The sequence below is a fragment of the Triticum urartu genome, chromosome 2 (genome assembly GCF_003073215.2).
Source record: "Triticum urartu cultivar G1812 chromosome 2, Tu2.1, whole genome shotgun sequence".
Taxonomy (NCBI): domain Eukaryota; kingdom Viridiplantae; phylum Streptophyta; class Magnoliopsida; order Poales; family Poaceae; genus Triticum; species Triticum urartu.
Window position 1 is genome coordinate 731,035,254 of NC_053023.1, and position 23,754 is coordinate 731,059,007.

Here is a 23,754-nt window from a genome sequence, read left to right on the forward strand (position 1 = left end):
CCTGAGCAGTAGTGCTGGGCTAGCAGGACTCCGGTGAACCAGGCTGTAGTGGACTACTATGGCTCATGGAAGCACAAGACTACATTTCCCCATAAGAGAGGCTACCAAGGATAAACCACTAGGTTGTCGGATCCCACACATACCAAGCATTTCAATCATACACATAATATGCTCGATATGTGCAAATACAACATGGCATCACAACATAACTCTACGACTCAAAGTATTTATTCATTAGGCTCCGAAGAGCGAGATATAACAAACATGGGTCTCATGACCCAACATTCAGAGCATACAAGTCAAAGCACATGCGGAAGCCTAACTTGTCTGAGTACAGACAACTAAAAACGAAGAAGGCTGAGGAGCCTGACTATCTACCAGACCCTCCCAAGGGTACAAGATCGTAGCTGAGGTAACAAGCTAAACGTCGAAGCCCACGTGGAACTACTAGCGAGATTGAAGTCTCTCTGCAAAACACAAATAAGCAAACGTGAGTACAAATGTACCCAGCAAGACTTACATCAAAACTAGCTACATATGCATCGATATCAACAAAGAGGTGGTGGAGTTTAACTGCAGCAAGCCAGCTTTGACTCAGTGGCTAACCTACTACGACTGCAAGTAACTCTTTTGAGGTGCCGCACACGAGTCCACAAATTCACCATACCAATACACCACTATGGATCTGCTCCCGTCTCCCTGCGAGAACGCCATCCATAGCACTCACGTTTATCTTGCGAGTTTTAGAGTATCCACTTTCACTTGTCTATGAACTATGCAAGGGGTCCAAGTTTCCATATCCGAGGAATCCGGCTATTCGAATAGATAATGATAACCCTACAGGGGTGTACTTCTTCACACACGCTCTCGCCACTTATAGCCCTGTACACGTCATGTACCTCGGCAACCTTCAAGCGGAAGCCGGGCGAGGGAGTCGGCCACGACCTGACTAACCAACAAGTCTCTAGTCCAGGTTTATCGCCTATTCGGGTTCCATCCGCTAGGAGATCCGGCCGGGGTGTCGCTCATGGCCCCAAACGATGTGTGCAGGGTTCCCAAGCCCACCATCCGGGTGCCACTTGGTACACCGTGCCACTGTGCCTAGTCTGTCCCAAGCCCACCTGTACCGGGTGCCACTTGGTAGACTACTAACACTACCTACAAACACCAGAAACTAGTGGCAACTCCTGGACAGAGATCGACTTGATTAATAAGCCGAGAGGGACCGAGTTACCGGAACCCAATGTGTGGTAGTAACTGTTCATGGATCACAAACACAGGGCTCAGTTCCTGAGGACGGCTGCAATGAGACAACCCACCATGTACTCCTACATGGCCTCTCACCGCTACCTTTACCAAATCGTGTTCACACACTTAGCTCTCAACGGTAGGACATGTTCACCACATTCCAATTCATTCCCGATGAATCGGACCGGACTCAACTCTAAGCAGTAGCAGGCATGACAAGAAGCATGAATGAGTAGGCACATCAGGGCTCAAACAATTCCTACTCATGCTAGTGGGTTTCATCTATTTACTGTGGCAATGACAGGTCATGCAGAGGAAAGGGGTTCAGCTACCGCAGTATGTAACAGTTGAATCGGTGTTGTCCTAATGCAGTAAAAGAGAGCAGGAGCGAGAGAGTGGGATTGTATCGGAATGAACAAGGGGGTTTTGCTTGCCTGGCACTTCTGAAGACAATATAGTTCTTCATCGGTGTCATCGATCACGTCGTCGGAAACATCGTCGTCTGAGAGGGGACGGTTACCGGCAACCAGGGAAGGACACAATCAATGCCATGCAACAATATGATGCATGAATGTGACATGGCAATATGCTGTTGATTGGCCTAATGCAACTAGCAACAAGTTAAATGGAGTTGGTTTGAACACTAGGTTCAAATTCAAACTCCATATGTGCTTTATTAAATGCCATTTATTTGTTTTGTCCAAAACAGGGGACAAACATTGTTCAAACATGCATGAAAATGCCATAAACAGATTCCTTGAATTTTTCTGATAATTTTTCATATATAAATTATTTCATTCTGAGTTATAGATTATTTTCTATGATTTTTAGAAGTTTTAGGCATTTTCTGAAATAAATAAATCATTTAGATTTATTTAAAATCCAGAAAAGGGTTTTACTGCGTCAGCATGACGTAAGTGTGACGTCATCAGGTCAACTGTGGCTGGCCAGGTCAAACCTGACCAGTGGGACCCACTGGTCAGTAGTTAGTTAACTAACTAAAGTTAGTTTGTGTTAAACTAATACTAATCCTAGTTTAGTTAGTGGCCTGGGGCCCACATGTCAGTGAGTCAGGGGAAAGTCAAACCCCGGTCAAGCTGGGTCAAACCCGCCAGACCAGGTCAACGACTCGTCGCCGGCGACGACAGAGACGACGGAGGGCTTCGGGAATCACCCACAGGCGACCAAATCGACCGCGGTTTGGTCCTACGCGTAGCTGGGGCTCGTGCTCATCTAGTGGGGCAAGTGGGAGGAGCTGGGGTGGAGCGAGCTCGCCGGAATCGAGCTCGTGGCGGCTGTCGGAGTACAGGGTGCACTCGGGAGCGGGGCTACGGTGCCCGTGGGGTGGCGTGCTTGGCTCCTACGGCACCTACGCGGCGTGGTGAGCACGTGGGTGTGCTCGGTTGGAGGTTGCGGCGGCTGTGGCCATGGCGGCGAGAGGCTCGGCGGCGGCGTCGTTCGGTCTCCGGCGAAAAGCACGGCTAGAGGAAGGGTTGGAGAGGAAAAACAAGGGGGAAATGATGGAGGCTCACAGAGGGGTCGAACGGAGTCGAAGTCGGGGCCGGGGAAGCACGGACGGCGGCGAATCGAAGACGAGGTCGCCGGCGGCCGAAGGTTGAAGAATAGCTTGAAGGCGACGCTGCAGGGCTTCCGGTGGGGCGTGGTTCGGTGAGGGGGTCGAGGACGACATCGCGGAACTCGTGGGCACAACCGAGGGGCGAGGGGGTAGCTGTGGCCGTGGTGGTTCTCGTCGGCGGCGGCTGCCGCGTTCGGTGGTGCGAGGGAGAGAGCCAGAGGAGGGGGAGGAGCACGGGAGAGAGAGAGAGACCCGGGAGGCTGCGTGGCGTCCCCAGGGCGTCGAGGGGGAAAGCGGCAAGCAGGAGGTGGCCGTCGGTGGCCGTGCGCGTGCTGGCGCACCGCGGGCACACGCCCATCCTCCTGGCAAAGGAGGAAGACGACAGGGGAGGGGGGCCAGGTGGGCTGGGCCAGCACAGGTGAGGCCTAGGAGGCGCCAGGTTTGTTTCCTTCTCTCTCGCTTTTATTTAGTTTCTGTTTTCTATTTTTCTGTAATTGTTTTGACTTAAATAAAATGCTAGGGCATTTTCAAAAACCCTGAAAATAAATGTGGGCTCTGTATGTAATATTTCCAACAGCCCTCACTTAAGTTCAGAATTATTTTGACATTTAAGATATTATATAGCATTTAATTGTCCAAATTCAAATACGTATGAATTAACTCCAAAATCCAGAAATGTCCTAGAAATGTGTGCATCATTTCTGGAAGAAGTTTTCACCCATTCCAAAATTGATGAACTTTTCTAAAAGCCATTTTGGGTAGATGGAAAGGATTTAATTTGACCCTAGTTGTATTTCACTTGCTGCTAGGGTTTATCAATCCCCATTTCAAAATTAATAGATGTTGAAAATAATGCATGGATGGAATGCCACTAATTACAAGAAGATTTCTAGGGCTGTGACAAAACCACAAATTATAAATTTGGCGCTGACCGTCAACGTGTTTCTATTCATCCCTCTGAATGAACATATGCACCTCTATTTCTATGAACAAATATATGCACACTCTATCCATATGACCATCTTTAAAATACCGAACCGATACAACATCTTCAGATTGAGGAAGTCACCACAAACGTCTTCGTAGTCGACGAAAACATCTCCTCCACTGACAAACATCGTCGGAAAGGCTGAAATAAATTCAGAAAAATGCAAGCACTAGTGCAAAGTTTAGGACTTGAACCCTCGTGAGCTAGTTCCAGCACAAGGAACCTAACAGTCTACGTGTTTCTAGCTCCTATGACCATTTGGTTTTTTCTTTCTATCAAAGGAGCCAAAACTCTATCCTTTCAATGAACACCGGTATTAAATTGTAACTGGCTCTAGTGTAGAACGTTCCAACACAAACCGTTAAAATCCCCTTTTGTTGACACAATTTTGAACCAGCGTCTTGCGAGGTGTGTGATACGGGAGAGTTCATAGTAGATGGTTGCATTTGTTAGCTTGTAAACTTATTTTTTTGGAAAGTGTCATGTCATGGTAACTTAATATGTTGCCACCATGATCTCTTTCCTCGGTAATACGTGACATGCCACATATATGCCTAGTTAGCATTGCATGAGGATACATATTACTATCTATATTCCACCCATTATGATCAGTCTCATGAAGAGTGGACTTAGAGCCTGTTTAGATGTCCTACCTCTTAAGGTAAGAGATTATTGTCATGCTTGGATAAAGAATTACAGAGGCTCGGGATAGTTTGGAACTATGTTAAATAGTTCCAACTTAAGTATGCCTAGTACCATGTGTTTTTTGGGAGTGATCCCCTTTTTATCTTGCAGGATATCATCTTTATTTCGAATTATAAGACATTTTGTATATTTTAATATGAACAATATACAGACTGAAACAGGTGAAAAATCACACCAAACTATATATTTTTGATTCATAAAAGAAGATTAAACTCAAAACATCTTATAATTTGGAACAAAGGGAGTATCTTGGATGACGTAACTCTGTTGAAACCATAACGAAATGCGCCATATGCATTCCCCTAATAAAATAATAATAGTAGTAGTAATAGAATAACAGCCTTTGATCTGTAACTGCTATGTAGACTTTACACCCCAACGGAATACTGGATCCATCCATATACCTTGGTCCTGGATGGTGGTGTCCTGGCCGTGGACAGCACACACCACGGCCGTGCCAGCTCCAGTCGACGACGCCGGGAGGAGGGTTGAAGAGCCCGGCTGGCCGCGGGTGGCGGAGGAGGGGAGCGCGCGAGAGGTGGAAGCGATGGGGAGAGAAGAGTCGAGCAAGGTGTCGGTTAGCACAGACGCTGCCATGGCAGGGCAACGGTGGGAGGGAAAGATATGGATATGGCTGGAAGCCATTAGTAGTCATGGACGACCTGGATTTAGTGGCTAGCACGTTCTGTTCTCCCTCCCTGTCCCTAGTGAGTAACAGTGGCCACATTTACGGCACCGCACAAGCAGATGTGTAGCTAGATGACCGGCTGAAATAGTTCAATGTGGACGTACCAACCATAAGACAAAGAGAGATACAGTAAGAACTGGATGAGAGCATCTGCAACTGGCACCACTCAAACCCAGTCCATATCCGGGAAAATGTGGAAGCCTGGACGAGTCTGGACGCGTCTGTCACATCGGATCCGACAAACCGAACTCACACCAAATCCCTTCAAATCATTCCCAACCTAGTCCGACCTGCCCTCTATCTCTCCTCTCTTCTGCCTCGTCTGCGTCGATCCTTAGCTCCACCATCGTCCCGACCCCACAGCGCCGCCACCACCGGCACAAAACCCCTCCTCGCCATCCTTGCCGCCCCTCACGGTTGCCACCCCGGATGCCGCTGCGATACGTCCTGCTCCTCCGGTCAGACACCTTGCCCTCTATGTGTTCGACAGGCCGAGCTGTTTTTTTTTTTACCCTTCTATAGGTAAAACGATGGATTCGCCAGATGAGGAGTTTTAGAACAATGAGTTTGATGCATTCATTTAAAAAGAATTTGTGGATTTGTTGAATTCGTTGGATAAGGAGCTCATGATGATGACAGGCCTCCAGGAGGAAATGAAGAAGGAAGCAGAGCATATGCTCTAAACTACAAGGGTTTAATCAAGGGAAGGAGAATTGTTCACCGGGATAGGATCATCGGCGCACAACTGCTCTACAAGAACAACTTTCATCCCGAATAAAAGTTCCATGATGGATTTTTTTGGTGTCGCTTCCGGATGAGCAAACCCTTGTTCCTCTGCGTGGTGGAGGGCGTGGAGGCACATTATCCCTACTTCAGTCTAAAAAAAGATTTGATGTAGGGCCAAGCCCTAGTTTACCCGGATCTTCACGAATTGGAGTTACTTTGCACCAGACAAAATATGCCTTGTACTTTCAAAGTTGATAGAATAACAACTTTTAAGCTGCACTAGCTGCTACGCACACGGTACACTTTTACACACCCAAGTGAAACAATTGGTCCGTGCATATACCTTGGACTTGTATGGTGGCGTCCTGGCCGTGGACGGCAGTGGCACACACCACGGTCGTGCCATTGCCAGCGCCCTTCGAAGTCCAGTTCAAGCCACTATCAACTCCAGCCGCCGCTGTCGCCGGGTGAAGGGTTGGGGAGTGCAGCTGGCCCGGCGAGCGAGACTTAGCGAGGGCGAGGGAAGAGACGGGCAAGGTGGGGTAAGCTTGGACGCTACCATGGCAACGGGGCGAGAAGGGAAGATGGCTGCCGGCGTATATATATCGAGTGACAGGTTCAGTTCGCTGGCCAATGGATAAATGGTCGAATTAGTAGTCATGGACGGGAGACCTCGGTTTTGGGACCGTTTGTCCACAGTCCACAGACCTCAGTAATCATTCTCCCTCTGCTATTTGAATAAGGTCTGCATATATTGTTTCGAATTCTACTCCCTCCATCCCATAATGTAAGACATTTTCTGACACGGGTGTAGTGTGAAAAAATGTTTTACATTATAGGTCAAAAAACGTCTTACATCATGAGATGGAGGGAGTACAAGGTTATGCTCTAATGAGAACTTGTGTGAAAATGTGTCGGAGATGGTTAGGCATGCATGTCCGATGAGGCACTTGGGCACTCCTTTTGCATGCAAATCAAATGGAACCTGGAGGTTCCAATCCCTTGTTGGGTCGAGTTTTCCATCCGATTCCTGTATGACAAGAGAAGGGCCCGCTTTCATATGTTGTGGCCAACAACACTACATTAATGTGATCCTGCAGACGTCATATGAATTTTCATTGTATGTGTAGCAACTCTCATCTAACATATAAAGCCTCCTATGGTACCCGCTAAACCAGCGCCATCTGGGTTTCAAAATCATCCACCCCGCACGTTCTGCCTCGCTGTCCACTTCAAAATCATCCACCCCGCACGTTCTGCCTCGCTGTCCACGGTACTTGTACTTTTAATCGCGGTGGTAAACATCCAGCCGCTTGTTTTTTTGTACGGTGCATAATCGGTCCAGGAGCAGCTGACGAGTGGGCCGCGGTTGCGTGTGGGCCAGTCTCGCAGTGGGATGAAGGGCGCGTGCTTTTGTCGATGGAGATCAGGGGTGGGTCGGTCGTGGGCTGTGGCCAATGGATCGTGGGCTGTCAGGCCCCTTCTTTACTTTATTTACCGCGGATCGAACGTGGATCGACAGAAATATCTCCCTCCTCAACCCCTTTCTCTCCCTCGTCTCTTCCCATCCCGCTCCTCTTCTCCATGCCGCCGCCACCGCCGCTGCTTCTCCTCCCTCTCGGCCGCCTGTCTCCCCCGCCTCCAACACCTCCTCCTCTCTTTGCCTCCTCACCCAACCAGCACAGCCAGACCACGCGATGTGGACGAGGAGGCAACAGATCGGGAGGCGGGCAAGAGGAACCAGGCGGTTCTCCTTCCATGGCCGGGCCTCGACCAGCCGCATCTTCCTCCTCCCAGTCCGGCGGAGAGGAGTGGCGGATCCGCCTCCTCAAGCGAGCAGGGGCGCACGGGGATTCGATCCAGGGATCTCCTTGCGAGAGGCCGCCACCGTACCGACTCCAACCTGCAGCCTGTTCCAACTCAGGTTTGTCTTCGCTCTACTTGGTAGGCCACTGGCAGGAACATGTACGTTGATGTATTTGATGTGGCTAATTGCAATCTCTAGCCTTCCTACCATCCTCCCCTTTATCCCTCTTGATATGCGAATTAGGATTCTAGCTAGCAATGCCTCACTATGCTATGTTGCAGCAAAACAATGATATAGATTTGAAAAATTGATAATCAAGTATTACCTTCGTTTCAACAGAAAATAAATGGTTGGTGAACAAATATATATGTACAAAAAGTCTGCACAAATAGAATCTTCGATGGAAATACGCAAAATAATAGTCCTATGCATACAAGATACAGTACTGTGTGCCATAGATATAGCCTAAAATCTAACTCTGAGTCTCTAGATAATGTGAACCCGTGCTTAATTATAAAACTTGTGAATCAAAATCACTTGAGCAAGTTTCAGATTTATAAATATACTCATGCTTTCCAATTAACGATCCCAACTAAAGCACCAAGAAATATATCATGTTGACAACTTTACTCCTTGCTTGCAGAAAGTGACAGTTGTACAAGAAGAACCAGATGCCACTGAAGATGCCAACGGTAACCATGTGTCTCAGTTTGTATTATATATGGGTTCTTTATGCTTGCCTTTAAATCCTTCTTAATTTTCCCTGTGCAGTCCAAGTAAGCATCGCGAACTGCCATAAGCATCGCGAACCACTCGAGTATCTTCATTCCCTGTGTAGAACTGTTCAAGAAAAGCACCTGTAAAACCAAGTTCGTCTTTCGCTCTGCAAACCTGCTCAAAATAGTGGTCGTCCATTGAGACTTATTACTTTATTGTTTCCCATGTCTCAGCAGCGTGGAGGAGCCGGCTTCCCGTGTCAGAGTTGCGTGTACTTGCGGGCTACTTCACCGTCACCAACCCATCTGTAGGTATGCTAGCTCCTCCTCTTCTCTTCTTTGATGCAAATGCACAAAAGGAGAAGCTCAAATCTGGAGAGTAGCCAATGAGATATAGTTTTAAATTTTGTCTTTCTGCTGTAGTATTGTAGGGATGGACATATGGATTGAGTGGTACCCACCTGAAAGATACACATCTCAGCAGCCAAGAACTTCAATAAAAATGTATATCCCAACTCCTTTTATAATCTTGAATGCTTCTCGGTCAACGTCGGTGTCACTTCCAGTCTTGGATGCTACCAGGATGCCAGGTGCAAACTTCATGGAGGCATAATGGCTCTGTACTAGCTTTTCTTGATGAATGAAAGCAGTGATGCTGATATGGACTATCTGAACAATCCACATTCAGTTTAACTGATGTTACTTTGCTTGAAATTTTGAGATTGAACTATTAGCTTACTATCAGGTCTGCACCATTCTAGATATCATCTTGACTTTTAACTTCTCCAAATGCAACATTGGATAACATAAATAGGAAAAAAAAATCAAATTGTGAAACTGTAAGTAATAGCTTCACCTGAATATTGATCTGTTGTGTTATTGCAGGGAAGAGGTGTGAAATTCTCAACTTAGGAAGGAACATACAACCTGTAATGTGTCGATCACTAACTAATAAACAGGAGTCTGATGTTGGAAAGAAGCAACTGGTACCAAAGCAAAAGCATCACGACTCCCCTTACAAATCAATGAAGTGTTCTAATTCTAATTCTGGCGATCTAAGCACCGGTCCAAGGTGATTTACCTCTTCCAGCCAGTTTCAGTTTGTTCCAATTCAGTCCCCTCTGAGTTTGTTCTAAAAGAAAGTTCTTGTTAGGGATTTGAGTTTATCCTTTTAATTAACGTGTGCTCATGCTAAAGCAGCGGCTCTCCCTCGGCTATGCCTGGATGTTCGAGCTGTCAGTGTGGTACAGGAGCAGCAGCCACCACCGCTGCCAAGTAGCTCCAGCAATCACGTGCTCACTCTTGCTTCACAGACTATGTATGATCAGTTCAGGTGATTTTTCCTCGGTGATTATTGGCACCCAGGATGTTACAATCTTATTCATGATCTGATAATTAGCTAGGAATTTTTGAATAGGATTTTAATCAGTTACTGTTTCTTTATTTTGTCCAGAAAATTGGAGGTTTTAGGATCTTTGGAAGTTTTTTGAGGCATCACCCTTCTTGTCCGCAGTTAAAAGGTGTGTGTGTGAGTCTGAGAAAAATACTTTTGCTTTACTTATGTTTCAACTTTGGCAAGGCATGTTTGTACAGGTAGTAAAAATGTGATGCAAATGTTTCTTTTACTAATTTGTGGATTTTGATAGTAGAATGTTGTTTTGGGCTGGTGCTAAGGATCATTCAGTTTCAAGGAAAAAGATATATGTGTGGTTTCTTTGCTTTACAGAAGATGCATTATATGATGTTTTCATTTTGGTAACCATAAGAAATTTTACATTTGATGGTGAATTTCAAAATTATTTTGTTTGGATTCTGAATCATGCTAGGCAATGTCGTCTTTGTAATAATTTAAAAGGGGTGCTAGGCAGAACCAAGCCATCCACGTAGGCTATGAATAGTGCAGCGAGCGAGCGAGTGAGCTGGCAGCGACTAAAAACCTAGCTTCCCCACCCACGCCCATGACAGCACGCGACCGTCCCTCCTCCTCGACCTCCCTCCTAGCTGCCCCCTCCCCCCTTCTCCTCAAGAGAAAAGCCATGAGTTGTTTTACTGTTTTACTGAGAGAGAAGAAACAAGTAATATCACATTCTGAAGGTTCATTTCCTTTTATATGGGTGATGGGTCCTTAAAATTGTAAGCGCATTGCAGTTTTCTAACCATGTACATGGGTGGTACGCAGCTAAGCACTCAAGCTATGATTATTGTTGTATGTATGGATTAATAGTGGTAATCACTGTTTGGTTCAGGCCTTGAGCAGCTAAGATAACTCAAATGTGTACGCTCATTCAAAGTAACTGATTTACCTAAAGAACTTGATTGATGATCAGGTGTGCATTTTGTATGCATTGGAATTAGATTCAGAATGCATGATGATTGGTTTCTTCTGTGTTCATATAGGAAGTAGCTTCTCATGCGCCAACATTTTTTAGGTGTGTTGTGCCGAGGAAATCTTATGCTTCAGTGCGTACATTTCGGTTGTGTTTGTCTAGAGTTTTTTTTTGCTTACAGGACAAAATATTCTTATTTACTTTGATTCATCTATTTGTAGCAAAAAACTATTTCTTCATGCATAAATATGTTGTGTTCATTATTCGGGTCAAATGAGTGAGACCGTCGTTTTTGTATTGGCTTCAAGGGAGGATGATTTGCTGTGTACGTTTCATTTTCCATCAAGGCCATCATGTCGTCCACTCATGTACATGTCATTCTCTGCTTTTAAACAAAGTGTCGAGTGTAACCGCTAGCATGTGCACGAAGACAAATAATTCTCAAGGCACTGGCATGACTGGAGGAAAAGAAGGTTCTGTGACTCAAGGTTGGGTCGCCATGTGTATATTTATTTATGTATTCATATCCATGCTTGTGTGGTTTCCTCTATTTTCGGTAGCCAGTCGCATGCCTTCTCCTTATTTGCTTTGTCAATGTTCGTGTGTGCCCAACTCAATTGTTGCTGCATTTATGTATGTGCTTTCTTATGTGGCAGATAAACTCTTGCTTTAATATGTGCACTTCCAGGTTTGACGCAGTACAGCGTGGGGGAGGCGGTGTCCTCTGCAGCTAGGTCTACTTGCTGGCGACCTCACCATCACCAACCCATCTACAGGTATGCTAGCTCCTCTTCTATTAATGCAAAAAGGAGATGCTCAAATGGATTGAGTGGTACCCTCCTGAAAGTATTGTAGGGATGGACATATGGATTGATTGGTAGCCCCTTGAAAGCTACACAGATCTGAACCAATAACTTTAATAAGAATGTGTATCCCAGCTCCTTTTATAATCTTGAATCCTTCTCGGTCCTACTAAACTGTAACTCATGTTTCTTTTGGGAAACAATATTTTGGACATATACTAATTAAGGTAGCTACATGGGGACCTTTTGTTCTGGCCAGATTTGATGATTTCTCTCAATATACTGCTGGCGATGTAGTTGGCAATGATTGGGTGGGCGGTTCTTCGCATTGCATTCTGTTTTTAAGTTTGGACAATTGGCTGCTAATTTATCATGTGAATATGTTCTCTCTCTGGAGATGAAGATAGCAAATATTTGTTATATTCTTATCCAATGAGTTCACACCATTGTTGTGTCCAACAAAAGATTCAAAACTTTCAAGCTCCTTTTTTTGTTGCTAGCTATGAAGGTGATACTTTAGTAAAAGGTGCATACAGTACTAACATTTTTGCTATCTTTATGCTCCTCCATATGGAATGGGAAACTAAAAGGATGATGATATTATTCTACCTTTCAATATTTGGTGGTGCATATTTAAAGAAAATCACAGCTAAAGCATGTCATTTTCTAGAAAGGACGCCTTGACTGGAATGTATAATGTATATAGTTAATAAAAATCATAGTGACTGGATTTGTTCAGTTCCTCTATTTAGATTAGAGGTGTCTGCATGCATATTCCAAGTTGATCGGGTCTTTCAGCTCAAAAAGAGAAAGTGACCGATGTTTTGGCTATTTTCCTATTAGGAATAAATGGATATGCCATGTGCACGTATGCACACAGATTTCAGGTTAAGTGTAATTTAGGAAACAGATGATACCTCATTGTGTCGTCTTGGTCTGAGAAGAGGGGATATAACTTTGGTTGAATATATATGTTCCACACCCGACTATTAATTTCAGAGAAAAGGACATGCTTCAGTAAGCAAAAATTTGATTTGTTATGTAACTATCTGTAATGCTAAGCATTTATTTGCTAATATCTCCTCATCTGAATTTGTATTTTGGTCATTTGGCCTTTTAACTATATGGGCATCTGCAGATGGTCTGAAAACCAAGATATGCCAGAGGATAATAACTATACTTGCTGCTCCAGATGGACTAGAATGGAACCATATCCTAGCCTACATGCTAATATTTGTACAGCAACGAATGCTTCACTTATTTATATCAGTTGTGTAATATAAGCGCGATATTAGCTCTGTACCCATCTTAATGGTTAAAATACTTTTCTTCAATATTGACACATTTTGCTTCTGTTTCCACATGTCTTGCTTCATGATATCAACATTGTTAATCGTTTATCTTTATCTTCTTCCCTTTACAGCCTACTTGAATGGATATGGTTCTTGAGAGGCCATTTCTTTATGCATCAGGCCCTGAAGGTGGATGTTGCTTGTATGCTAAACAAGGAAGAGGCATGCCCTACTTGGCAGCGACCACCTTCCACTCAAGGGATATAGCACTATCATTTAGCACACACTGTTCCAGGAGAAACAATAATCATGAACAGAAACAGTAACCAACAATATCCCTACTGACCGGCGCGGCTCCACCAACGATCCATCAGCCCCTGGTACAGAAAGAGGTGATTCATCACTTGCTATACAATCTCTTTCTCTATTTCCTTCTAATTCATCCTTGCTTTCCAATCTCCTTCTCTATTTCCTTTCTCCTGACTGTAGTATCCTCTTCAATCTCAGATCCAGAAGCTCACGCATGGAGGACATGGACATTGGTATCGTCTGTGACGAGGGTTCCCCAGGATCAATAGCGTCAAGGACAGGAACGCCTGTGCCCATGTAATATTCTAATAACCTGTTATACTCCATTCATCGTAGAGATAGCCTCCTGCTCCCCCTCTCTTACTCACGTACCTCCTCCTCCTGCCTCCTCCTGCCCCCCCTCTCTTACTCACGTTATTGGCCCCTAATTTGTGACTTTCCTACGTTATTGGCCCCTAATTTGTGATTTTCCTGAACATGACACCTTTTCTTCTCCGGATCTGCATTCCACCTGTAGTAATTGTGGGATTATATATGTATTCGTGTTCATTCTTAATTTAAACTAGACCTAGCTGTATATACTACAAAATTTGTTAAACATGCGCTGGGCAGGTTTCCATGATGAGTTCGTAGCCTTTATGAAGTTCTTGCTGATTGTTTTCTGTAATCATCGCTCATTTCTCGTCTCCATAGCACAAAATTTGATTCTTGCATCTAACCTTACCGGCGTGTTTACTGAACTTTGTATATATGAATTTCACCTCGTATTTTCTTCCTGGCTTGATAAGAACTGAACAATACAATTTGCTTTCTCGTGTCCAGTATTCCAGATTGAGTAATGCTAGAGATATGCGACCCGTAGACCGGTTTATGAAATTCTTTAGGTGTATTTTTCTTTCATGTACATAGCTAGAAATTGTTTGATATACATTTTATATGGATAAACAAGGCTTACTGTACGTAAGGCTTGATACTACCCCATTTCAAATAACTAAGGGAATCACTATTTCTCAGATGCAAGATATTGGTTTATTTTATTTCGTATGCCATGTTTTTTGTTTCAGTTCTTTGTTTTTTCAATCCATTTGCTTTCTTGCAATCTTCGTGATAACAGAGATTTGAGAAGGATCTGTCTCTATAGCTGTAGATTTGAGAAGGATTTGTTCTTTCTATGTGAAATATTTGAAAACCAAATGCAAATCGTTGCAATATTTAGCCTTCAGTACTTATAATGCACAAATATAAAATTATGTTTTGCTATTATGTTCTTCTATTCTAGAATCATTTCTCTAATCTGCCTATTTTGATCATGAAATTAAGTCAATTTCTTCTACTATCTTCATGTGCTTGCGGATAGGATTCTGAAAGCTTATAAACTTATTTTCAAAGCTTGCCTAATAATTTTATCATATAAGTTGAAATTCAGTAAAACATTCCCACTTGACAGTGATCTATTGTTATTCCCTTAAATGTTGATCCAAGTGTCATAAATGGCACAAGATGCAGTTTTGATTAGATTTTGAGTGTGAAATTTATACTGTCTTGCGGTGATGCATGATGTTATTTATTTCATTAGAGAAAGATAAGTGTTAACCTATTAAGTTAATTTGGGTGACAGATTTAATGCTTATGTTAATTATTTGCAGTTTATTTACGGGAGAAAATAGTGGTAGTTTATTTATTGTCATTGGTTAAGACTGCTGCTATTAGATCTATATGGTTGCGGTATATCTTCAATTATTTGCTAAATTGAGGGATTAATGTTCCGCTATTAGGTTAATTAGGCTAGCAGCTTTTAGCACTTCTCATCTATTGGTTCAGCTATTATTTTCTGAGAAAAAAAATTTACCCTTGCTTTGTCCCTACAGGATAATGACTACCTGATAGTGATTCCTTATGCTCACATCTTTGGCCTCATGCTGCAAGCTCTAAAGCTGCCCCCTGCAACTTACCAGCACAAAATATACCCAGGCGGAAAGAATCGTGTGATAGTGACTTTCATTTCTACTTTGGAATTGCTAGATGGTTCACTTGTCCCGAGTTCTATACCAGGTGCAATCTTAGATAGCTATGAAGATGCAGAAGACAGTGCTGCTATGGAGGCTATTAGATTCATGGAGAATGCATATGGCAAAGAAATGAGGGGCTACCACTACACCCATGTCAAGAGGCTAGAAAATCAAGTGACGCACCTGGTCAAATGGTTGACTTCATCCAATGAGACAATCAAGAAGCTGCGCAAAACATGCTACTACGCTGTCAGGTACATGAACTCATATTCTGCCCAGATAGAAAACACAACAGCTGCTCGCCACCTGAAAGGTCAGGACAACACCAAAGGAGTTATGAAAACAGCTCTTGCAAGCATCGAAGGACTGACGCAAAGGCTACGCTACATTGCTATGAAGTTTGAGCAGCGCCTTGAAGCAACCAGAAACAGTTTCTGGTAAACTTTGCTGAATGTATCCTGGATAGCGTGCTTCATCGGTTACCGCAACAACCACCTTTTGTTTCATATCTATCAGACCAGCATCTTTCCCATTTTGGACTACTCCCAACAAGATATGTATAGACTTTAGTCCTCCCTTGCTGCCTCTATGGTGAAAAGTAGTCTATGATGTAGTTTACGATCTTTAGATTTTATTGTTGTCATAGTCAAGAGCGGTTTACCATCGCTTATTGTATATATGTGAAGGTCTCCTCTTCTACTGTTGTTTCACAACACTATGACCGAAGAAAACAACCTTTCCTTTTATCCATGCTTTCACACTAATGTTTGCATCAAACATTCCCTGTGATCATATCTGCAGCACTTACAAGCTCATATTAAGATTTCCCAATCGATCATGTACACATTCAACCAATGTATATAAGCTATTCTTTTTGAACAATAATAGGTTAGAGCATACTCTCACACCGATTAGCTTACATTCGGCCTTTGCGCCATTGGCGCAACGGGTCATCTAGTGTAAGAAATGCAGAAAACATGATAGTAAACACAGCTTACTGCAACTAACTTCACCAAATAATGTTACTGTACCACAACATACAAAATACTAGTTCAACAAATTACAAACACCGTGTTTGACCATGTTTCCTACTAATACATAGAGGGCACATTTTGTGACGTAGACCCATAACACCAAATCACCAATTTGTGCAATTGCGTATATTCTCAAGTTGAAGATATTGTCCTAGGTGGCATCACAATACTATAATCCGATAAGATACATATCTTGTAAACTAGGGTTTTACTTCATTGGAAATCATTAACGCACCATGAAACATCTTAGGATTGGTCAAATCATTTTAGTTTACTATCTCACATGTTAAACATAGTTGGTTTCAACTGCTAATTTGAAGCTCATTAGAAACTTGTTTCCCCAAAATTAAGGACCAAATCCTGGATCCTCACACTTTGAGTTGTGGGTAGGTTGCGCCTGAAGCTTTTTCATTGCTTGAACATGATATCATCTTCACATTTAGCTCTTTGGCCTTTCCGTAGAGGTACATATACAAACCACTGAAAACCAAAGCACTACCCAACAAGCTGCCATATAACAGTAAAATGTATCACTTACGGAATAAAAGAGCATGTAAAGATTAAAATAACTAACAATCAAACTATGGTATATGATGTAATTCTAGTGCAACAATGTATAACTAAATCACAACATTCATTAAGCTACTGTGATAGCCTGGCTTATTAGAGATGATAGACTACTCATATCAATAAGGAATTCCTTCTTTTCCGGGAGCCCATTCGGATAGAACTCCAAAGTTAAGCGTCATCAGCTTGGAGTAGTTTCAGGATGGGTGATCGACCGGCAAGTTGCTCCCGGGTGCACATGAGTGATGACAAAGTGCGCAGAAAAGTGGGGCCAGTCTAGATCCCTCCAGGAGTAACGACCACCGGCGGGTGTGTCCGGGACGTTACAGCTACATTGTTCAACATTTCCGTTTCATCATACATTAAGGTACAATTTTTCACTATCTCTATTCCAAACCACTAGGTGGGACACTGCATTAACACAACTCATCAATTATACATTCATTGATCATATGGATCATAAGGCATGCTTCACACGTAGGTACATACAGCATGATAAGCACAAATATATTTAAGCACCATTTTCTTGAAATTAAATAAAGGAACTTTTATATTTGTCACAAGAATGATTTTTTCCCAATGCTATTGTGTCTTCAAGTCATGATTTATAATTTTGTGTAACTTGATTAGATAATGATAACTACATTGAGAATATACACACCCTAGGGATAGAGACGTTATGTCCAATTATAATACCTACACATACATAAAAAAAAGCTTTCAATGTGAGTCCAAATACTAGACAAAAATACACGTACCTCCCAACGGTGATGCTTTCTCCTAGCAATAAAGCCCCAAGGACCATGGTGAAAACAATCGATAATGTGCTGAACATTGGTGGAAAAACAGGACCTCGCTTTTCCACAGCATAGAGATTTAACCAATACTTGGCGGCTGTGCCAAGTGCAGCCTATGTTCCAAATCAAGTATGTGAGACATTATTGCCTATTTTTTAAACTATAAAGTTAAGAAAAATATAGAAAGAAATATTTTGAATATTGAATATCATGAAGTAGTTGGATCTCAAACCATATATGATGTCCTCATAAGCAAGTTTTTACAATTTTGATCTAAGTTAACATTTAACTTCTAAGAATGATATGCCCATTGATTCTTGTAGCTAGAATAAAGGTTGAATACACCACAATCTCTAACAACTATTATCCTTACAAGCTATCCATATCTATGATGAAAACATATCTTGCTCGGGTTGCTTGATAAACTAAGATTAGCTTATAAATGTAGTGGAATTATCAACTAGATCTGAAAATGTGGAAAGTAGTGGAAATCATGCAATAGTAAGAGATTTCTAAAATTGAGCAGATTATGGAAACGACTTACTGAGTAGACAATTGTTAATAGTTGAATGTTCCATCCTACTTGCCAAGCAAGTTTGTCTCTTCTCAAAAATATTCCTATTGCGCATGTTTGCAAACCACCTAGAACACAGGTCAACACTGATGACCAATGTTTCCACGGACACACCTTTAAAACTTTCACCTGCATTATTAGAAACCCTTCGTTATAGATACAAGACTTAGTCTAAAGCCACCGTATCAGAATTGGACATACCTGTATGGGGTACCAAAAAGCATAGCATATGCAATCACCCAACAAAAGTAAGGTGCCTCTCAAATGGTGGCGTCCTCCGGCTACTCCATTAGAACTCTTAGTGACACCTCTTATAACTGGAGACCAGAGATGCAGTTCCCTCCCATTGTATAGGCTTATTAATAAAGCCCCTCCAAAGCATACCAATGCACCAACCACCTTCGCGCTACCTTCCTTGGATTTGAGGCGCAAGGTCTCCATGCTGCAAAATATATTTTGAAATTTTATTTTTTAATCTCTAGGATATTAAGGTACATAACTAAGTTGTTTATTCGTGGAGACGGACTTACTAATTAATTAGTAGAGGAAAGCAGGATTGGGGGGGGGGGGTCCCATCCTACATTGGAGATAAGGAGTTACGGTGTTGTACGTCGGAGGAAAGGATTTTTTTTACCCAAGCAATATTGAAAGGACAAAAGTGAAGAGCGGAGTTAAACTGGAGAAGATCACACCATAGGAAGCAGTTGTGTCATGTAGCCCATAGTAATACATGGCCATAGGCAACGAGTACCTATACAATGTCAAAATATCACTGTCAATATCAATAAACATTATTCCTTAATCATATACTCAAAGAAAAAGAAACTGTATCATACTTGACATTTGGTCTATATAATAAACTATGAAATTGATTAAACAGAAGTTGTGCATCTCAACCTGTTAATTTATTTTGCAATTACAAATGAATAAAAAAGGCATAAAACATTCGATGAAGAATCTGGTACACAGGTTTTCCATATGTCCGAGGAGGATTTAAAAAAAGTGTTAGCATATGGGGGTTAGAGAATCATTCAGGTCCAGTTTAAGCTTTGTACTTGTGTCGAGTGAATTAGTTGGCTAATGTATGCTTGGTCATCTTCAGACCGACGTAAAACCACTTCCCCAATTCGGTTGATTGATCTTTTATGACAAGATACACATATATAAACAATGAACACAATATAGAGTTTAGAGGATAAAAAACAAACAAACTACCAAACTAATTATATTATGTTAGTGCAAAGGTATATAAGATAGTTCATCGAGCGTATATACCCGACAAAAGCATTGATGAAGAGCCAACCAAGAGCCTTCTTATCCAATTCTTTCCACTTCCCACTGCAGATTTGTCAAACATATTATTGAGGCAATGGTTAAAAATTATATTAGAAATAATAAAGATAAACAAAACTCCTCACCTTTCGAGGAGCAGGGCAAATGGCAAGATAAAAATGGCACCCAGAAGGCTTCTATAACAAAGCAATGAGAATACAAACATGCCGCTATCAACCGCTACCTTGCCTAGCAGTATAGTTCCTGTGTTGAAGAGCTCCACAAGGACCACACAAACAGTTGGTTTCCACTTGCTTCCTGTGCGGCAATTTCAATCACAATATTAAAAAGTAGAACTTGTCAATCTCTATTTCATGCCAGAACCACATATGAGCTACATATAGTTGCACCTACTAGATAAATACTCGTATTACGTTGTGAAGCACAAACACAGATAAGATTGTGTATCCCATGAAGGACGCGCCCGGTACATAGATACATGGGGCATACACTCAACCTAAGTATTTTTTTTCATTGACATAAACATTAAGATAATTGTCCATAGGTTTTCACAGGTATGAGCACAAAAGAGCACTGAGTTTTCCACTCTATATTTAGTAGAGGTTGCAGATATTGCAATGTACTTTCCCACTTTACTTAGGTTATCAAGCTGAGCTTCGCAGAATGGATGAGATTTCAAAATGTGCGGACTAAGAGCATCTACAGTCGGGCGGACCAAATCGGCCTCAAATGCCCGGGTTGCCCGCCCGGTCACTGACAAGTCACGATTTTTTGACCCAGACGGGTGCCTCAAACGTCCGGGCTGTCCGGCACCCCTCATATCCAGCCCAAATATGGGGGATCCGGGCGTGTTCGCCACGTCAGCTCGGCCCACCACGATCCCATGCTCGTCCTCACATTTACCCCTAATCCGGAAACCCTAGCTCACTCCGCTCTCGCTCCGTCCCTTCTTCTCCCCTCCAATTCGACCCATCCGACAGCTCCGGCGACCATGTCGAGCGCCGGCAGCCGCTCTAACTCCAACATGGACATCGAAGAGGAGCTCGCCCTCCGCATTGCCCTCAAGAGGTCCAAGGTGGACATAAGCGGCAGTTTTGGATTTGTAGTGTCGCCTCTCCCCCACCGGCGCAGCGAGGACACCAGCGCTGGCTCTTCCCGGCCCGCGCGCAGCTCTGCAAGGGTTGTGCAGTCCGCCTCAACCCCATGTCGTCCCCTGCCCCCCCTCGGCTACTGCTCCCTCGCGTGGGCAGCGTTGGGTGCTTGTGCCCACCCCGCCGGCACGGACACGCGCCGCCTGCCGCGAGAGGCAGCGGGCAAGGGAGAGGGACGACGACGGAGAGCTCTGCCCGCCGCCGCCGCCGTAGGTTACCGGTGGAGCCCGACGAGGACGAGAAGCTCCTCACATGGGTCTACTGTCGGTCGCTTACGACGGCGGAGACGAACGCTCGGCAGCTCCGCCGAAAGAACGCGAAGGCTCTCTGGCTTGCCATCGAGCAGTCCGAGCGGGAGGCGAAGGAGAAGGCGACAGAGGTGGCTCGGCTGGCCAAGCTCAGGCGCCAGCAGGACCGGGCCGTCTAGCGCCTGAAGGGCCTCATCATCGTCTCCTCCTCCTCGTCTGACAAATCAGACGATCCTCCACCCAGCCGCCGACGGCCACAGCTGCGCCGGCGACCGAAAGGGGAAAGGGCCGTCCCGAAAGTGGCGAAGTTCAATTTCATTTCAAGTTTTAGATGTAGTATAAAGTTGTCCGTCGTTTATGTGAACTTTGGTGGACCTTTGAACAACCGTTCGTAATCTTTTGGTGAACTATTGTGCTATCCTATGTCTGATTCTATGTCCGGTCAGCTGATCTATGTAGTTTCATCGACGTTGCATGATTTAGTATGGATATAGGGGTTCGGATATGAGATACATGGATGTGGACGATGGGATTTGACGGGTGCTCGGTCAGTGCTTGCGGACGCGTCCGCGGACGTTTGAGAGGCCGGATTTGCCAAGTCCGGTTATAGATGCTCTAACTTCTCAAGGACTGAATTCCAGCTGCTTTCAAGCAAAACAACATAAACTTTGCACCAAACAAAGTACGGCTAGTACTTTCGAAGTTGATAGAATAACAACTTTTAAGCTATAGCTGCTACGCACATGGTACACTTTACACACTGAAAGGAAACAGTGGGTGCATGCATATACCTTGGACTTGGATGGTGGCGTCCTGGCCGTGGACGGCAGTAGCACACACCACGGTCGTGCCACGGCCAACGCCCTTCGAAGTCCAGCTCAAGCCCATATCAGCTCCAGCGCCGACGCCGCCTCCGGGTGAAGGGTTGGGGAGCGCAGCTGGCCGGACGGCGAGCGAGAGGTGGCGAGGGCGAGGGAAGAGACGGGCAAGGTGGGGATAAGCTTGGACGCTGCCATGGCAATGGTGCGAGAAGGGAAGATGGCTGGCGGGGCATACATATCGAGTGACAAATTCGGTTCACTGGCCAGTGGATACATGGGTCGAATTAGTAGTCATGGACGGGAGACCTCGGTTTTGGGACCGTTTGTGAGCTGCATGTGCGTGCATGAGCACGTTTTTCGTCCAGGAACCGAAGCCCGATGAGCAGGCAGGTGGTGGGCGTACTTAATTGCCACCGAATCGTTGATCGTATCAGGCGCGGTCGTCGCTTACCGACACTTGGTCCACGCATGCACCCGACGACGAGGCGAGTCGTCGGGGCGGGGGAGAAGATGCGGCGATCGATCGCACAGTGCTAGTGGCCACCGGCGAATGGCGATTGCAGTATGTACAGCCGCCGAGAGACAGATAGTCTCTGCCAGCACGTCGATCGACCGGCCCCAATAATTGATAACTTGGCCCATTCGAAGCTCAAAGGAACCGAAATACTGTACTCCCTCCGTTTTTATTTAGTCCGCATATTAGCTTTGGTCAAAGTCAAGCTTTCTAAACTTTGACAAAGTTTGTAGACAAAAACATTAACATATACAATAACAAATCAATGTCATTAGATTTATTATTGAATATAATTCCACACCATATAAATTTGTTATGGTAAATATTTATATTATTTTTTATAAACTTAATCAAACTTTAGAAAATTTGACTTCAGTCAACTCTAATATGCGGAATAAATAAAAATGAAGTGAGTACATGCACCGGTGTAATTCATTGGAGTTGGATTGGATGTCATGTCATGGACGACCTCGATCTGAGAGCTTTTTTGGTCCAAGAACCGACCCCGATGCACAGACAAAGTGCTAGACTAATTATAGGTACTGTAGGTTCTTCTAATTAGTACCTCCAGATCGTTAATCGTATCAGCGCGCGATCTCTGCTTCCCGGCAACGTGTTCCAAACTGCGGGCGGGCTGGACGCGACGACCATTCCATACATCACATAGATCTATTCCCTCTGTCTTAAAATATAAGAGCAATTTTAAAACTAAATTAGTGTCAAAAACCGTTTTTATATTATGGAATGGAGGGAGTAGTTGCAATCGGTGCTACAAGGTGAAGCTGATGTAAAATGGACTTTTTTCTATTGCGGGGAGATGTAAATTAAATTTTGTGCCTTAACACACATTATGACAACGTAACAAATTTTAACAAATATAGCGTAACTGTTTTGAAAGTTTGAAATTCACATGAAGTGCAGCCGTTGTGGAACTTGGGATGGGGCAGGCTGGGTGACGGCGTTTTGATCCCCTCCGCCGTGAGCACGGACGCGAGAACCCCATCGAAGAGCAGCGGATAGGGGAAAGGAATAGAGCACGTAACATGCAACCCAGATCCGATCTCGCCGGCCGCGGAGGCAGCCGGAGCACAGACAATAGGGCGGTCGCCGCTGCCAACGCTGCGTACATCGTGGTCGCGAGAGTGGTCTTTATGTTCGCATCACAAAGCAAAAAAATTATGTTCCTTTTGTGAGGACTGGGCTTTGGATCCCTGTAGGCACCCCACTCACATCTCCCTTGCGTACATGGGCTTTGATGCGCGTCAAATTATTTGCTTGGCTAGCGATTCAAGACCGATGTTGGACGGCTGCATGTCTCTCTCTCGTCAAGGGCCGCCTCACGCTCCGAGCTGTGTACTGTGCGATCAGGCTCCTGAGATTATGCATCACTTGCTCATCGGTTGTTCTTTTCGGCGCGTGTTCTGGCATGGAACTCTCTCCGCCTACATGTTAGCAATGTCCCTCTCGGCTGGAGATGATGAGTTCCTTGACTGGTGGGCGTCATCTACGGTGGCTGCTGCAGTCGGTCTCTGGAGAGGCCTTGCCTCGCTGGTTATTCTCG

The 23,754-nt window shown here is 44.1% G+C and overlaps 2 protein-coding genes and 1 pseudogene across 2 annotated transcripts; 2 read left to right on the forward strand and 1 right to left on the reverse strand.

The window, feature by feature from the left end:
* The first annotated feature begins 7,327 nt into the window (after positions 1–7,327).
* On the forward strand, positions 7,328–13,487 carry LOC125538318. Its single transcript, XM_048701581.1, has 11 exons — positions 7,328–7,855; positions 8,382–8,430; positions 8,510–8,514; positions 8,689–8,762; positions 9,340–9,346; positions 9,414–9,526; positions 9,652–9,787; positions 9,908–9,974; positions 11,470–11,557; positions 13,008–13,268; positions 13,384–13,487. The coding sequence occupies exons 1-7, from the start codon at positions 7,328–7,330 to the stop codon at positions 9,731–9,733; spliced, it is 858 nt and encodes a 285-aa protein (XP_048557538.1). The 3' UTR covers positions 9,734–9,787; positions 9,908–9,974; positions 11,470–11,557; positions 13,008–13,268; positions 13,384–13,487.
* An 18-nt stretch (positions 13,488–13,505) lies between these two features.
* LOC125540244 lies at positions 13,506–15,940 on the forward strand. Its single transcript, XM_048703821.1, has one exon. It carries the CDS (start codon positions 15,102–15,104, stop codon positions 15,633–15,635), a length of 534 nt encoding a protein of 177 aa, XP_048559778.1. The 5' UTR covers positions 13,506–15,101; the 3' UTR covers positions 15,636–15,940.
* A 144-nt stretch (positions 15,941–16,084) lies between these two features.
* Positions 16,085–22,032, reverse strand: LOC125540245 (annotated as a pseudogene).
* Positions 22,033–23,754: the final 1,722 nt, after the last annotated feature.

What these genes read in the sequence shown, in the direction of transcription:
- LOC125538318 (XM_048701581.1), top strand. Translation starts at nt 7,328, where the DNA reads ATGAAGGGCGCGTGCTTTTGTCGATGGAGATCAGGGGTGGGTCGGTCG. An exon ending in TGCAGCCTGTTCCAACTCAG is followed by an intron (nt 7,856 to 8,381) that starts GTTTGTCTTCGC and finishes CCTTGCTTGCAG; the next exon opens with AAAGTGACAGTTGTACAAGA. An exon ending in GATCTAAGCACCGGTCCAAG is followed by an intron (nt 9,527 to 9,651) that starts GTGATTTACCTC and finishes CTCATGCTAAAG; the next exon opens with CAGCGGCTCTCCCTCGGCTA.
- LOC125540244 (XM_048703821.1), top strand. Translation starts at nt 15,102, where the DNA reads ATGCTGCAAGCTCTAAAGCTGCCCCCTGCAACTTACCAGCACAAAATA.